Source organism: Macaca fascicularis, chromosome 8, assembly GCF_037993035.2.
Source record: "Macaca fascicularis isolate 582-1 chromosome 8, T2T-MFA8v1.1".
Taxonomy (NCBI): Eukaryota; Metazoa; Chordata; class Mammalia; order Primates; family Cercopithecidae; genus Macaca; species Macaca fascicularis.
In genome coordinates this window covers 44,025,066-44,040,237 of record NC_088382.1, presented here as the reverse complement: position 1 = coordinate 44,040,237, position 15,172 = coordinate 44,025,066, and the positions used below count along the sequence as shown (strand labels likewise).

The 15,172-nt window shown below is 39.8% G+C and overlaps 1 protein-coding gene across 11 annotated transcripts in view; it reads left to right on the top strand.

Moving 5' to 3' along the window:
• Positions 1-15,172, top strand: part of ZMAT4 (zinc finger matrin-type 4) — a 372,370-nt gene that overhangs the window by 338,688 nt on the left and 18,510 nt on the right. For 2 of the 11 annotated variants that reach the window (XM_065519132.2, XM_045398185.3), the window contains one exon: positions 12,753-13,128. The exons of the other annotated variants lie outside the window; for them this stretch is intronic. In XM_065519132.2, the coding sequence (XP_065375204.1) occupies positions 12,753-12,759 (7 nt within the window). In that variant the 3' untranslated portion in view covers positions 12,760-13,128. Of the gene's footprint in view, positions 1-12,752; positions 13,129-15,172 lie in introns of those variants that run through there. 11 annotated transcript variants of the gene reach the window in all.

Here is a 15,172-nt window from a genome sequence, read left to right as displayed (position 1 = left end):
CAAATAAATCATGTCCTTTACCCTCTGTCATAAAATTCATTGGTCTAAAAAGAGAGTTGGAGGTGGAGACAGATACCTTATCAAGTCAAGTAGAATCATGCATGTGGAATAATTTCATAAGACATCATTGTAATTCAAATTTTAAAGTCTAGTTCAGAACATTTCCGGTTCTTATCTGTTTTTTCATTTCAAAATTGTTTCTTCTACTAGTAGTGCTCAAAGAAGATGAATTGCATCTGTTACCTTTGGATTTAGACAGCAGATATATTTATGGTTTCCTGGCATGTTCCACTTTTGCTAGAGACCTAATACTTGAGAGTGATTCAGTTCAGCTCTGTGTATTTACTCTGTGTCTAGCTAAGTGTCAGATATTGCAAGGATATAGCACCAGCAAATAGTGTGATTCTGGCCTGCAATAAACCTATTGTTTAACTGAGGAGACCAAATTAATAGATGAAAATAATCAAAGAACATTTAAATGCTAATATATTTGAGACTGACTTTATATAACATGTAAGGACTTGCAAGAAGGGAGAGATGATGCAGACATGAGTAATGAGAGAACACTGCCGGGATGAGATGAACCTGGGCTGGGGAATGAGAATGAATTCAGTTTGAGGCGGACTGAGTTTGAGGGGCCTAGGAACATTCAGATGAAGATGCCGGTGGGCATTGAGGTTTATGGCTCTGGAGTTCAAGAAACAAATGAAGAAGATACAGATTCAGGATGCATAGGGTCACAGGAGCTTGTTGAAGTGTCTGATATGAGAGTAGATAAGTTCACTCCAGGTGAGTATGTAGAGTAAGAAAAACTTGAGGAATAAACACATATATGTTTACATGCACACATGTGTGCACACACGTGGTGACAAAGGAAGAGAAGTCAACACTTTTTCTTATAGTGATATATTTTATATTTCTTTTCTAAGTAGGAAAATAGGACAGATTGGTGCTTCAGAAGTCAAGGGAGAAAAAAACATTTCAAGAAGGAAGGTATAGAACAAACTGATTAAATGCCAGAAAGAGTCAAGTAGAAAGAGGATTGACAGATGGCTTGTCAATCAGGAGGGGTTGTCATTGTTTGCCTGGGGAGTTTTGTAGAAGTTCTAGACCATGATGACCACAATGGCTGGGGTAGAAAGAAAGAGGGGGAGTTCCTTACCAGTGTGCCCCTATATGAGGGAGAGTGCCCAGCAGCCCCATTGATGCCAGCAACCAGGAGGATGGAGGGTGATGTTTAGCTATTTGCCGTGTATAGGGGAAGGGGATTGCATAAGAACTCAAATTAAACAGCAGAACCCTCTTTTAAATTAAGTAGCAAGTAGAATTTCATAAAAATTGTCTTTTTTGGAATTAGACATATCGGGTCAAAAGTGCCACCCAGTGAACTTCCTCCCTGGCCCCTGCTGATCCGAGGAACCATTGATAATCACTGATGATGGGATTTCTGAGAGGATGGTCTAAGGTGCCTATCTGTCTTCAACTTGGGAGATGGAAAAAATTCTGACAGAATCCGGCCAGGAGTGCAGGGAGTTAAGTTTTAGACACAGTGCTTTTGAAGGAATGGTGCTTTACCTGAGCAGGATTGTCCTACAGGTTCTTGGAAAGCAGATCTGATATGAAGACTTGAGCCAGACTTTGAATGGACATTTTGGAGTCAGCTAAATGGGTACAAATTAAAGCCAGGGAGAAGACATATCATCCAAAGTAGAGAAAGGTACAGAGAGAAAGAACCGTGCCCTGGGCATTGCACCTGACTCACTTCAGTCAGAGAAGCAAAACCGCTAGGAGGTGTGTGTCTGTCTCTCCCTCTCTTTTTCTCTCTTACACACAGACATACACTCACACATAAATTTATAACAGGGATTAGACCTTACCAAGAGTGTCCAATCTTTTAGCTTCCCTGGGCCATATTGGAAGAAGAAAAATTGTCTTGGGCCACACATAAAATACAGGAACACTAATGATAGTGATGAGCTAAAAACATTGCAAAATATCTCATAATGTTTTGAGAAAGTTTACAAATTTGTGTTGGGCCACATTCAATGCCATCCTGAGCCGCGTGCAGCCTGTGGGCTGGGGGTTGGACAAGTTTGCATTGAGCCATTGTGAGAGCTGGTTCAGCACCCTCTCTAATGCTGGTGCTTGGAGCCTGGGAGACAGGCTGTTGGAGGAGAGATTTGGGGTGGGGAGAAGAAAGCACTACTCAGACCCTGAGCACCAGCTGGGACCTCTAAGGACAGACTGAAACCCAAGCTAGTTCTCTCCACCTTCAACCTCAACAAAGTGGTGGTTCTGCAGGAGAACCTGGTGCTTACATGTGGAAACTGTGAACCCTGACCTTCTGAGAATGAAAACCAGAAACATATAGCTAAGGGAATTCTCAGAAATGCTGTGCTGGTGTTAGTACACTGTAAAACCACCACAGTACCCTCTGAAGCTGCCAACTAACACTACACAGCAGGACAGTTAAATGCTAAACAAAAGACCACAGCATTAAAAATGCTGAGTCTTCTTGTCCCTCTTTGAAAAAACAAAAACAAAAACAAAACAAAGATATAGTAACTTAAGATGTTTCCATTTTTCTCAGAAAAATGAGCTTATTTTATTAACAAATGACACTGAATCTCTTTGCACAGTACACAGAAAAACTTATAAATGAAAGACCATCTTTTCTTTAAACAGAACTGTATGATTTTAATGAAAGTATTCTAGAATCACAAGTGTAGTGCCAACATGGAAAATATAGAGAGGTTAAATCTCTACTAAGTAAAAGAGTTTTTTTGGGGACTAATATACAAGAAGTAGGATTGCCATGCGAGACATACAGAACTGTACAGAACTGTATGATTTTAATGAAAGTATTCTAGAATCACAAGTGTAGTGCCAACATGGAAAATATAGAGAGGTTAAATCTCTACTAAGTAAAAGAGTTTTTTTGGGGACTAATATACAAGAAGTAGGATTGCCATGCGAGACATACATACAGAGTAGGGTGGCCTCCTGTATGTCCAGAGAACAGAGGAAAAGATTGGGGTTTTACTGGGGAAAGAGGAGGTTATACAGGTTATTTTGAAAGTTCATTGGCTGGCAATGTCTTTCAGGAGCTGGCAAGCTCTTGTGAGTGACAGTAGGGGCATTGCTAGGTAAAACTTGTAGTCTCAAAGTCATAGCAGCTGTTTCTTTGGATTGAGTTTGTGAAATAGTGTGTCAGGCAAGTGTTTTTGCATAAGTGGCTAGCTGTCCTTGGCATCATTCATATCATCAGGCAAATCGTATTAGGACAGCCCTCCTACCATGATCTTCCCTGGCTCTATTTTGCCAGAGTTTGACAACAAGTGACACAACAAGACGCAAGTGACTCCATTTTGAATCTCACAACTTTCACAGTAAATGCTTAATATATATCTAGGATGACTTGTACGCAGGATGCTAAAGAATTAAAATATCACCTGGAGAATTCATAGCTTCATCTGCATTCTGAGATTACTTTGAGGGGAAAGATACGATTATTTGTTTTCCAAGAAAAAGCATTGATGAATAAAATGAAAAAATATAATTCTGCTGGTACTGTGGCATAGGAATTTACTACAGAACTTTCATGGAAAATAGACTGTCTGTAATTGGAGATATTATTATTTACATAATGTGCTCAGGACAATGAGTTAAGATAAAACATACAATTTCCCTTGGTCAAATTGTCTATTTCACTATATATATATATATTCAAAGTTTGACAGGGTTATGGAAGATAATTCAAAAGGAAATCACTTGGCACTGTGTGACTAGCTTGAGCTAGAAATGTATTAGAGGCACGGTACTGACAGTGGCAGGAAGCCATGGACAAATTGTCATTAGGACAGGAGTCAGTGGGAGAGTGGGACAGACCTCAGGGAGCAAAAGTGCATAAAAATTACACCAGACATGGAGTGTTTGCCCAGCCCCAGTATCTCCTCTGTGGTTTCTGCCTGAGGAAGATAATCACGTAAGTTTCATCCCAAAGGGGCCATAGGGATTTTTTTCTGAGTCATCTATTTTTTTCTATTAACATACTCAGGAAAAGCTCTAATCTAATTTAACAAATGTGTGTGTTTGTGTGTTTGTATTTGTGTGTACTTATGTGGTTGTGTGTATCTGTGTGTCTCTGTGATTATGTGTATTCGCATGTTTGTGTTTGTGTGGTTGTATTTGTGTGTGTGCCTTCAGTTCTATATCTACAACTCTGCCCTATCCACTGAGTCAACTGAAAAATTATATCATTTGTAAGTTTAGAAGGGAGACTTTATTTTTTATAAAGGGTTACAGCCTACAAGATGGCCATTCTGACAGGCTGGGAAGCATTGTCTCTAGCAGAGGCCAAAAAGCAGGCACTGCACAGGAGGGGAGGGAGGAGCAAGGATTTGTGCTGAACAAGTTGGCCAAGTACACGTATTTAACAGGTTATAGGAGGAGGTACGAATATTCATGAAGGGGTTAGGCTGTGTTAGGAGGAGGTATGCATATTCACGAAGGGGTTCAGTATGATGCATGCATACTTAACAAACATGCGTGTTACATACGTCCCATGTTCACTTTGAGGTGGAGACTTAACATTTAAGTCCATTATAATTAGGCCCTGTATGTGAAGAGGTGAAGCAGGGACATGAAGGCACTCAGTGTGCAGTCTCTGTAAAGCCAGCCAGAACCAGTTGACAGTTGGTGGTCTTTTATCAGAAGAAAGTTACAGAAATCAGTCTACTGTGCAATCAAAGCTATAGCTATGGTTGTAGAACAGGAGGACTCAGTTAGTCAGTGTCTGGCGGTGGGCGAGCTGCAATTGTTTCAACATTGCTTGTCTCAAGGCCAGTGCTTCTCAGCTGCTGAAGAAAAAGACAAACCTGTGGCAGTTAAAACATAGTTTATTCTTTAAGTGCAGCGGTGCGGGGCTTAACCCTTCTCTGGAACAGCCTTAGGTCCTGTTTACGATTTGGTATCTTGTCGCCACAAAGAGTCTGTTTTGTCAGTCTTATGGTCTCGATTTTAACATTAATGCTGTTGTGTCTAAACCACAAAAGGGAGTGGGCATAATGAGGCGTATCTGACCTCTCATCCTGTCGTGGCTGGGATCTCTGGGGTCCCCTGGGCCAAGAAGGGGAGGCCCATTCAGTCAGTTGGGGGCCTTAGGAATTTATTTTTAGTTCTCACCTGGGACTCCAGACTCTCAAAATATGCAGCAGGTGTCTCAAACTTCTTATGGTAATAAAGAGAATACTTGATGTCAGTCAATGACCTTCTACCTCCTTCTCCCCAAATATCCCCTTATTTCTAAATAGCACTATTTTTATCCAGTGTCTCAAGGCAGAAATCTTGAAGATAATGACAGTTCCTTCCTTTCCCTCCATTTCCACATCTGTCCATGAGCCAGTTCTGTGACTCTACCTCCACACACCTCAAATCTGCCCCCTTTTCTGTCTTTCCCCTGCTAGTCCCTTGTCCAAGCCTCCAGTCACTCTCTTTGATGGACTGCCCACAACAGCTTTCTAACTAGTTCCCTATGGGGACATCTGCCTTTCTATGTGCCATTCCTCACAGCAGCCAGAGTGAACATTGGAAAATATCATCCAGATCATAGTCCCCTCTGCTGGCAGTCCACTGACAGCTTCCCATTGTACTCAGAAGAGGATTCGGACTCTTCATGCTGGCTCCCAGAGCCCAGTGTGATCCAGTATCTCCCCACCTCCCCGCCTTGGCTCAGGCAAATCTCCGCTCCCCACCATACCCATGGCAGCCTGGCCAGCCTTCTTTCTGATTTTCAAGTAGCCAAACTTTTTCCTCCTTAGCTGGCATTTCCTGCTCTAGGTGGAATTGCTTTCTGATGTGCGTAGCCCCCAGTCATCACATGACTAGCTCCTTCTTGTCAACCCAAGCTCAGCTCAAATTTCACCTCAGTATTCTCTGTCACATCACCCTATTTTGTCTCTACCTAGCAGTTAACCCCCATGATATTCCCATCTCTTTAATCAATCTATCCATCAATCACTCTATCCATCTATCATCTATTTATCTATCTCTTCTTTTACACATAGAGTAAAAACTGCAGAGGTGCATGGCTTTTCTGGGTCTTGTTCACGCCTTCATCTCCAGAGTTTAGGAGGAACCAGCACATAGAAGGCAGGCACTGCACTCTAATGTTAGAGACAGCCAGAGAGACGGGATGTTACTATAAGGTTGGAAATGCCTTGTTAAAAAAAAAAAAAGCAGAGAGTGCTATGGGAATATAAAAGAGGGGCCACCAACCTCATCTGTGAGGAGACTTTGAACAGCTGGCACTTGACTTGAGTTGTTGAAGAATGGACAGATGTACAGGAAGAGTAAAGAGGTTGGTTCAGGACCATAAGTAAAGGTTGATTTATATCTTTAGGAGGGACACTTGCATGTTTTCTTTAGGGAATTACAAATCTTTAAAATAGTACTAGAAAAAACCCTGGAATGCAGAGAGGAAAGAAATAAGCCTGAGACATTAGCAGGAGGTAGGAGCTAGAGTAGGAGTAGGAACTAGAGTAACAGCCTAAACGGCATTTTAAATTAACATTATTATATTCTTTTTAAGGCTGAAGAGTATTCTATTGTGTATATATACCATATATTCATTGGTCGATGACATTTAAGATGATTCCATATCATTGCTATTGTAAATAGTGTTGCAATCAACATGAGAGTGCAGGTATCCTTTTGATATATACGTTTCTTTTCCTTTGGATGAAACTGGAGGTCATTATGTTAAGTGAGATAAGCCAGGCACAGAAAGACTGATGCCTCATGTTCTCACTCATGTGTGGGAGCTAAAAAAAATTCCTCTCAAGGAGGTAGAGAGTAGAATGATAGGTATCAGTGTCTGAGAAGAGTTTGTAGGTGGGAGTGGGGGTTAAAGAGAGTTGGTTAGTGGGTACTAACATTCAGTTAGATAAAACAAAGAAGCCCAATATTCATTAGCAAAAGAGGGTGACTACAGTTAGCAACAATGTATTGTATATTTCAGAGCAGCTAGAAGAAAGGACTTAAGTAGTCCTAACACATAGAAATGATAAAAACTCAAGGTGATAGATATCCCAAGTACTCTGACCTGATCATTACACATTTTACACATCTAACAAAATACTCACATGTACCCCATAGATATGTAAAATATTTTGTATCAATTAAAGTATTCTACATGTGGTGGAGTCACATGGAAGTGATTTTAATTCAACAAATGGGAAGGTGCTTTAAGAAGGAAAAGTCTAGGAACAGAAATAACATTTAAGAAATTATTTAGGTAGTCCAGGCACGATGTGATGTGCTTCTTACCCAGGAGAGTGGTTGTAGGACTGGGTGGAGAAGGGGACAAGAGATTTATCTAAGACATTAACAACACTATTAAGTTGGAAAGAGGGATGAGTAAAAGACAGTTGTATAAAACAATCCAGGATTTCATATTGAAAAATTGGATAGATGGTGGAGGTATCACTCCAATAAAGGAGGAAATGCTAGTTTGAAAGAATGAGAAAAATCATGAGGTGAATTGTATTCGTGTTAAATTTGAGAAGTCTATGAATCATTAAGAAGAATTTTTTAAGTAAAAAACTGAACAAGAGTATTGGGGGAAGCACACAATAAGTTGAGGGTGGAAATATAAGATTCGAGAATTCTCATCTAGGTGGTAGTTTAAACCATGAGCATGGCTGCTAGGTAGAAAAAAGGATATAGGGTAAGGAGAGAGGCAAATGCGTTTGGTGATGACCTTCGCAAAGGCGGTTGGTTGAGCGGTTGGGAGAGGAAACAAATCGCAGTGTGTTAAGTGTTGAGTAGAATGAGAGAATCCTGTCTGTGAGTAGGAGGAGGGACCCATTCTGAGACTTGGGGGAGAATGGAAGAGACCATAGTATATTATTCATCCAGTGAAGGAGGCTGGGGGAATTCATGCTGTAAATGATCAATCTCATCAGTGATGAAGGAATGATCAGTCATGAGTGAAGTAGAGACTGTAAAAGAGACAGTATGGACTCTGACATTGTAGTTATGTGTTGCCACTACAATCCATTAGTTGCGTGACATTGGGCAAGTAGGTTATCCTCTCTGAGTTTCAGTTTCTTTATCTACAAAATGGGAATACCACTTCCTACTGCATGGGACTATGAGAATTAAGGATCATTATCACAAATCTGAGGACAAGTGCTTAGCCTGAGCAAGCTTTTACTAAATGTTAGGTGCTATTTTTGTAATGGTGGTTGTTAATCTTGAAGACTGTGGAGTATATCTGAGATGGTGATTAAGAAGTATTTGTAAACAAAAAATAGAACTACCGTATGAGCTAGAGATCTCACTACTGAGTGTTCATCCAAAGGAAAACACGTCAGTATATCCAAGGGATACCTGCACTCACATGTTTATTGCAGCACTATTCGCAATAGCAAATATACGGAATTAACCTAAGTGTCCATCAATGGATGAATGGATAAAGAAAATGTAGTATATACACAATGTAATATTATTTGGCCATAAAAAAGAATGAAATCATGCCAATTGCAGCAACACTGATGGAACTCATTATGTTAAAATAACCCAGGCACAGAAACGCAAACATCACATGTTCTCACTCATGTGTAGGAGGTAAAAAAGTTAATCTCATGGAGGTAGAGAGTGGAATGATAGATACCAGAGGCTGGGAAGGATGTGTGGGTGTGGATATAGGTGAGGAGGTGGAATTAAGAGAAATTGATTAATGGACACAAAATACAGTTAGATAGAAGAAGAAGAAATAGGTTCTGGTGTCTGATAACAGTAAGGTGACTATAGTTAGCAACAGTGTGTTGTTTATTTCAAAGTGGCTATTGAAATATTACCAATACATGGAAATGATAAATACTCAAGGTGATAGATATCCCAAATATGCTGGCTTGATCTTCACACATTCTATGTTTGTAACAATATATCACTTATACTCCATAAATATGTAAAATACTATGCATCAATTAAATTTAGAAATAAAAAAAGAAGTATTTGAGAAGTAGTTGATGAAAGACCAATACAGATATTTTAAATGTTTTATTCATAGATAAAAATGCTATTGATGACCCAACTGGGATGAATGAGAAAGTAGTATGAGACAGAATGACATTTTCCCCAAAGGTTTTTGCTTGATTTCCATGTTTATGATTGTTTAACATTTTCAGGCAAACTCTGTGAGGACAGAAGTTTATATCTAGTTTTTTCACCAATGTATTCCCAGTACCTAGATTACGTTCTTTAGTTAATTTTTGTTTGTCTTAAAAAAACACACAATGTTTAGTATGTAGTTATTAAAAGCAGAAGCAGAAGTTGGTGGTAATCTTGAAGGTGGTGGTTTGATTGAGGTTGTATTTGAAATCTGTTCTATCCTTGCTTTTTACCCAAACACAAAAAACGTTAAGTGACCCCCAAAAAAGTACTTAGGGATAATCCCACCTTATACCATGTCAGCTTATAACAACAAAAACTAAAAAGGGACAGAAATACTAAGACCAGACTGTTACTGTGGTGCCTTTGATATGCTATGGTGGGATATGATATGATGTGACATGACAAGGCATGTATATGAATAATGCCTGTACCCTTAAGTGGCATGAGTGGCCACTGAAAATGCTCTTAATTTCTTTCATCCTTGAGAGTCCTTATCTGTAAAGTGATGTTATCAAGCGCTGTATCATTGGATGTGATGATTAAATGAAATAAATGTAAAGTGTGTGCTCCTTGGCACAGAATGAATAATTGGTAAATTTCTTTCTTTCCTCTCCCTATCATCTAACAGTCTTTGGTTTTGGAAGAGACTGATCTAAAAGTGTAATAGAGATGGAATCATGTTGGTTTGAAATTCAGGAATTCTGAATTCTCATGCCATTCATATCATTCATTATCTATGAAACCTTAGGTGATCACTTAGCATCATCTATACAATGGAGAATAGTAATTTTTCCTACTTCTCCAGTGGAGTGGAGTTAATGTAAGGATCAAATGATATCAGGTATGAAATTCTGTCTGGATGCCAGGTGTGACTGTTTTGGTCCTCACAGCCACTTGTTGCCCAGGTAGACATTCCCATCCTGGGATGACAGTCAACCATGGCTTTGAAAATTTTTTTGGCATTTTTAGGTCTCAAAGCTGATGACACAAGAAACTCAGAGGCTAACTTGAAATGCAGTATGCCACCCTTTACTTTGAATGAACTTCAAAACATCAGAATGTTTAAGTTTTCTATTAGCCATCCAGGGCTGTATAAGAAATTACCCCCAAACTCGGTAGCTTGAAACAACAAACATTTATTGCCTCATAGTTACTGTGAATCAGAAATGATGTCAGAATGTAGTCTGGGGCTGCAGTCATCTGAAGGTCTGAGTGGGGCTGCAGGATTTGCTTCCAAGGTGCTGCCCTCACACAGCTGTGGGCAGGAGGTCTCTGTTCCACAGCTCTTTCCTCCTAGGATGGAAATTAACATTTTCCAGGGTGGCCAGTCCAAGAGAAAGAATAAGGAGGGGACACAGTTCATTTTATGACCAAATCTCCAAAGTCACACACCATTAACCCATTTATGCCTGAGGTTACAATTTTTTGAATTTTTACAGTCAGTCCTTGGAGATGACCTTGAGCAGCAGGATATAAATAACTCTCACATGCTTAGTGTTCCAGTAATGGAATACTAGGCATAAGTGGCTACTACATTTTTTTATATTTGTTAGAGGCAAGTTAAGTTCTGCCACAGTGAAGGGAGGTGGGGTGAAGATTAGGCTCCTCCTCTTGAAGGGAGGAGTTTGAAATAATCTGTGGATGTATTTTTAACACTACCACATTGCTCTATAGTCAAAGTTAAAGAGTCTCCATGTGGCCTTTTGGTCATCTGCAGAGTGTGTGGCTGCCTGTGCTGATGACACACCTAATATAGGAGACTCATCCTTCTCATCTTCTCCGTGGGTCTCCAAGGAACCTATTCAGACTGCTTGCTCAAGTTCTCCCAGTAGAGTTTGGCTTATGTTTATATATGTGTTTTCATACACTGTCTCCTTTAAAATATGACAGACATCTCTGGCAAAACAGAACACAATGCCTGGCACAAGTGGGAGTTCAGTAAATGTTAGTTAAATGTATTGAAGTCTCCATAACACAAATGGCTTATCCAGTCCTTTGCAGTAGACAGATTTTGGTATGAGAAAGGAGGAGAGGACATAAAGACTTGGATAGTAGGAATAAGGGAAGGGGACCAACTGGGGAAAAGTTGCAGAATTAGGTGCTCAGAGCACAGCTTTATGACTGCATGTGTTTAGGGAGGGCTAACTGTGAGACCTGTAGGTAGACTAAGCCATGTGAAAAGCAGCAGTAGCAGCTTGATTGGTGGCAAGATGACCTAAAGAGTGTGAAGTACATTGGGGACATTTCTCAAAACCTGCAAAAAGAGAGCTCACTCAGAACTGGAGCTGGGAATAGTACCCAAAGAGTAAATGGGTTCAGCAAGAGTAGAGAGGGCTATTATGAGAAATCTTTCCAAGTAGATTTTAATTCTGGAGAAATACCATGTTGTAAATTCATCTCAGACATTTAAAATGCATTAGATGCCATTCTGGCCCTGGCTGCTGATTCAGCCGACATTTGCTGAGCAGCGATTGTGTGTCAGACACAGTTTTTAAGGTGTATGCATTTATGATGTCATTCAATTGTCATACACACTGTATGGGGAGTTTTAGTACAATTCTCCTCTGATAAGAAATTAGAGCTTTGTGTCTTATTCAAGGTCATACTACAAGGAGAAAAACTGGGATTTGAATCTAAGTTTTCAAACTTTATCATGCTACAACTTTCATTTCTGAAAATGAGAAATCACTAGTGCAGATATATCATGGATTAAATCACATTTCTTAAAATATAGCGTTTACCTAAGTGAGAGACTAGTATTAGGTGAGCAGCAAGCCTATCTTGTTTCATGAAAAATACCTTGGTCTTTACCACAAAGGTTTACCGTAGCAATGCTTAAAGTGAGAGTGGTGATTTTCTTTTTGGCGTTTGTTCTGCAAATTCAGATCTGCCCCACTCAGAGGTATGGTTGAATGTTCCCCAACACAAATCATCTACCTTTCTTGATCATCCAGACTACACTCATGCATCGCCTACTGTATGAAAACTAATAACCATGTAACCACTACAATAGTCAAGCATAACACAATTGCAAAACTTTAAAGCCTTGATTTATGATTGTATATTTAATTGAAAGTTTAATAGAACAATGTGATATCTTTCTCGTGATTCTTACTGATTAGAATTTACTCATTTTCTATTCTTCCTTCAAGGAAAGAAAATAATTTCTCTTTTGCCCTTATGTTTTTCTGGGTTCTTTGATTTCTACCCCTGTCCTCCAGGCTTGTGTGCCATTCATTCACTCATGTATTCAGTAAACATTAATTAATTCATTAATTCTATAAACATTAACTCTTTTAGCATGTATTTATTATCTACTAGTGCCTGGTACTATCCTAATCACTAAAGAACCATTATGGACTGTAGGCCAGCCACTCTGCTCACTTTTGTGGATACAGAGATGTTGTATGAGACAACATCACTGTAATAAACAAATGAAGCACAATAGGAGATATAATGGCATTTCAGGTAGGATACAGTAGGGACATGAAAACGTACAAACCTAATATTACTGTTTCAGTTATATAGTTAAAGTCTATATGATATTCTGTTGTTATATATTGTTTTACCTACAGGAGATAAGCTATTTTCCAGAGGAGCAACCTGTCGGCTATAAAGTAGGTATATTAGTCCATTCTCATGCTACTGTGAAGAAATACTTGAGACTGGGTAATTTATAAAGGAAAGAGATTTAATAGACTCATAATTCTGCATTGCTGGGGAGGCCTCAGGAAACTTACAACCATGGCAGAAGGCAAAGGAGAAGCAGGCACCTTCTTCACAAGGCAGCAGGATGGAGTGCCCCCAAGCAGGGGAAATGCCAGATGCTTATGAAACCATCAGATCTCGTGAGACTCAGAGAACAGTGTGAGGGAAACCACCCTCCTGATCCAATTGCTTTCAGCTGGTCCCACCCTTGACAAAGGAGGAATATGGGGATTACAATTCAAGGTGAGATTTGGATGGAGACACAGAGCCAAACCATTTCAGTAGGCCTTGACAGATGGTCATTGTGTCAGTGTGTGACCTGTTCCTCTGAGAAGCAGATTCAAAGACAGGATTAAACACGCAGGAATTTTATTATGGAAAACACCTGTGAGAGAAATGTGGAAGGATCTAGGAGAAACTGGGAGAGCTGTTAGACCACTAGTCTAAGCCTTAGTGGAAGACAGAGGGAAGAATGATCAGGTGTGAAGTCTCAGAAAGCAGGGCCGTTGGGAGATGGAGTCAATGTTTCTCTTTAGAGGAGCCCTCTGGTTTCCAGAGGGGTCTGCTTTAAAATCCCTGCTGCATTCATGGTGTGGGAGTGACCCAGGAGAAGCCATCACAGCTCAGGAGTTGAAACCTTGGTTGACTACTCCCCGTAGGGACAGGTCTGTGAGACACACTCTCAGGGCTACCACAGTCACCCTGAGTTGGTACTGCAAGCTGAGAGGGCAATTGGCAAAGACTTTATTTAAAGCAGTTTGGTGCATTTTTGAATGACCAGCTCAATATGGCGGGATTATAAAGTGCCTTTTGGTTGGAGAAACAAGAAGACAAAAAGGGAGAATATTGAGAAATAATGCCAGATAAATGCTCAGTACATTAGACTCTGATATGATCAGTAGTCAGATCAGAGTCGAGTGTTTAAGGAATTTAGGCAATGAAGAGAAATTGGCGAATTTTAAATAGGGAAGGACTCAATTAGTTTTTTTTTTCCTTCAAATAAATCAATTAGTGGACATATTAGAAGATGTGATAAGAAACAGGGAGAGGAGTTGGAACAAAGTATGTTTTGAACTATAGCAGTAACAGTGGAAATGTGAAAGCTAAGAAAAGTATTTGAAAAGTAGAATTAACATCACTGGATCACCAGTTGTGTGTGATGAATCTGATTGCCTGGTTTCTGACTTGGACACTAGATAGGAGCTATTCCCTTATCAAAAGATTGCATGAAGCGACACTGGTTTGGGGGAAAACTAGTTAAGATTTGGACAGTGAAGCATTTTAGTTCTCTCAAATACTGATTTATCCAGCAGTCAAAAGGTAATTCAAGGCTTGAAATGCAAACTTGGGAGCTGTAAGCCTTTCTTTCTCAGTAGTCATTTTTAGCAACCCTAGTGGAGTCAGTCAGCAACCTCAAATCTTGTAAGGGGAGGGTATCTTAGTCTGTTCTGGCTGCCATAACAAAATACCTCAGACAGGGTATTTTGAACAGAAATGTATCTCTAACGGTTCTGGAGGCTGGGAAGTCCAAGTTCAACGTAGCAACAGGTTCAGTGCCTGGTGAGAGCCCATTCCTTAAAGCTGGCAGCTTCTTTTTGGGTCTTTACATGGCAGAAGGGGCAAAAGAGTTCCTGCAAGCCTCGTTTATAAGGCCACTACTGATATTCATGAGGATGGAGGCCTCATGACCACATCGCCTCCCAAAGGCTACACCTCTTAATATTATTTAACTGGGGATTAGGTTTCAATATATGAATTCTGTGGGTGGGAGTTACAGACATTTAGACCATAGCGAAGGGTATTGGTTAGCTTGTTTCTCTTGAATCTTGGCATCTCCTTTGACCTTTGTCAGCTTAGCAGAAGTCAGTAAAGAGAAGAACAGCCATAAGATGTAACGCCTACAAGATCACAAGATTCCAAAACAAGTTTCTCACCAAATGCACAAAGAATTCTATCAGCCTCATTCCTGTCTTTGTCTTTCTCTCTCTCTCTCTCTCTTTTTTTTTTGTTTTGTTTTGTTTTAAGACTCTACTATTGCATTTCAAGCAGATGTGTGGAGTGAATCTGCACACATTGTTCAAGATCACCCTTATCTCTGGACCTCTTATGAGCAATGGTGAGATACTATCTGACTTTCTTGACTCAGCCATGCAGAACTCACCCACAGAAATCTCAGAATCTCTAAGAAAATAACATGCTTTGGCTTTAAATTTCATTTCCATTGTTTAACTTTCATGCTATTAATTCAGGCAACATAAACATTTCCAGCAAAACTTCTATGCATACA